The 2150-nt window shown below is 64.3% G+C and overlaps 1 protein-coding gene across 1 annotated transcript; it reads left to right on the forward strand.

Moving 5' to 3' along the window:
• The first annotated feature begins 333 nt into the window (after positions 1-333).
• Positions 334-1865, forward strand: LOC103630256 (transcription factor MYB77). Its single transcript, XM_008651326.4, has one exon. It carries the CDS (start codon positions 532-534, stop codon positions 1639-1641), a length of 1110 nt encoding a protein of 369 aa, XP_008649548.1. The 5' UTR covers positions 334-531; the 3' UTR covers positions 1642-1865.
• The last annotated feature ends 285 nt before the right edge of the window (positions 1866-2150 follow it).

Here is a 2150-nt window from a genome sequence, read left to right on the forward strand (position 1 = left end):
CGCAAACTAGCCTTGGACGGCAGTCGGTCGATCGTCGCCTGCCCTGACCGACGTGCCTCCAAGCAAAGCCTCCAACCGGCAGCCGGTGGAAAAAGCGCAAAACGACGATGGAATTGCAACTGCAGCCGCAGCGACAGACGGCCGGCCGGGCGCGGCGCGCGCAGACCGGACCCCCACCCACACGTGACACGTCGCGCGCGCTACGGCGTCATGCCGGGCGCCCTCGAGCGTTGAGGGCATGCGGAGGCCAGCCGGCGGTTCGCGCTCATGTCATGTCCCATGCTCCCCACCTCCCCCGACCCCAAGCAAAAAAACCACCGAAAACGCCCAAAACCCACCGCAAACGGCCGCGCGCGCGCGCGCCCGAAACCGTCCGCCCGCCCGTCCGTCCACCTAACCTAACCCCTCCTTCGCATCTCATCACACCAGACGAAGTGACGAACGACGCAACTCCAGGAGCCTCCAACCACAATACCCACGTCCTTATATCCCCCGGCGACGGAGAGAGATACGTACTAGGTCGACAAGAAAATGGTGGTATCGTCGAGTGGTGGCGCGGGAGGCGTGGAGGGTGGCAGCGGCTGCGGTGTCTCGGCGTCGGTGCCGCCGGTGGTGTCGTCGAGCGGTGGCGCGGGAGAGGTGGAGGGTGGCGACGGCGGCTCGGCGGCGGTGTCGGGGTGCCGCCGGAGGGTGAAGGGGTCGTGGACGCCGGAGGAGGACGAGCTGCTGCGGCGCGCGATCACGCGGCACGGGCCGCGGAACTGGACCGTGATCAGCTCCGAGATCCCCGGCCGGTCCGGCAAGTCGTGCCGCCTGCGGTGGTGCAACCAGCTCAGCCCCAGCGTGGAGCGCCGCGCCTTCACGCCCGAGGAGGACGCCATCATCGTCGCCGCGCACGCGCAGCACGGCAACAGGTGGGCCACCATCGCGCGGATGCTCCACGGCCGCACCGACAACTCCGTCAAGAACCACTGGAACTCCACGCTGCTCCGCCAGCGCAGGGCGGCGGCCGCCCATGCCAGCGCCGCCGGGTGCGCCCTCCAGCTGCGGCCGGCGACCACGGCCTCCGTCCCGCTCCGCCATCTGCTGGATCGTCCTAAGGAGGCGGCGGCATCCGTTTCGTTCCGTCGTCTGGACCCAAAGGCGGAGGAGGAGGAGGACGAGGACATGGACGAAGGCGGCAGCAGCAGCGAGGATTCGGCGCATCGGCATCGTTCGCTGTCACCCGCGCCGGTCGAGCCGCTCACACTCAATCTATTTAGCGACGGAGCCCACGGGCTCCCTACCCCCGCCCCCGCACCCGCACCGCAGGGTACGGCAGCCAGAACGGAGGGTGCCGCCATGAGGAGGAAGGCGAAGCTGGAGCAGGACCCGTGGTTGAGCGGCGGAGTCCACGGGGCCCCCGCACCCGCGCCGCAGAGTGCGGCAGCGAGAACGGAAGGTGCCGTCGTCACGAGGATGAAGACGAAGCTGGAGCATGACCCGTGGTTGGTGACCTTGGTGCGGCAGATGATATCTGTGGAGGTGGAGCGGCAGATGCATGGAGTGGGCCCGCAGGCCAGAAGCAGCGCCGGTGGTGGTGGTGGTGCAGACGGCGACGGCGTGAACGGCCAGGACACGTCGATGGACGTGGACCCGTGACGGAATGGGCGAATGGCGGCGGTGGCGTTGGGCTTACCGAGTTCCTTCTACCCTGTTTGTCCCGTTCGCTAATCGCGCGCTTGAACCATTAACGTCCGTCACACCATCCGTTGATACGTAGGTATCTAGCTTGTGGTTCAGTTTACTTTCACTCTAGCTGTGATCATCCTATAGATTGAAGCTTCTATTTTTTTCTTGGAATGAAACTACCACTGCTAGTGCTAGCTCGTGTTCGTTGGTCTGGCTTAGGGGCAGGGCGATATGGTCTAGCAGGGACGATGGTTGTCGTTGAGTGTTCGTTCAGTTGGGCGTTTCAGGTGTGGTTGGGTCGTCGATTAACCAATATGTTGTGCGTGGCTGCGTGCGTTACTAAAAGCGAACGAAACCGCTCGTACGTGCGCACGCACGCTACCCCGTCGCAATCGCCACTTAGTAGTACTACTAGTCTACTAGTGCTAGCCGTTTTCGGTTCCTCTCATATCTTTTCTCCTATTTCAATCTTCTTTATG

The sequence above is a fragment of the Zea mays genome, chromosome 6 (assembly GCF_902167145.1).
Source record: "Zea mays cultivar B73 chromosome 6, Zm-B73-REFERENCE-NAM-5.0, whole genome shotgun sequence".
In the NCBI taxonomy this organism is placed as follows: Eukaryota; Viridiplantae; Streptophyta; class Magnoliopsida; order Poales; family Poaceae; genus Zea; species Zea mays.

What these genes read in the sequence shown, in the direction of transcription:
- LOC103630256 (XM_008651326.4), top strand. Translation starts at nt 532, where the DNA reads ATGGTGGTATCGTCGAGTGGTGGCGCGGGAGGCGTGGAGGGTGGCAGC.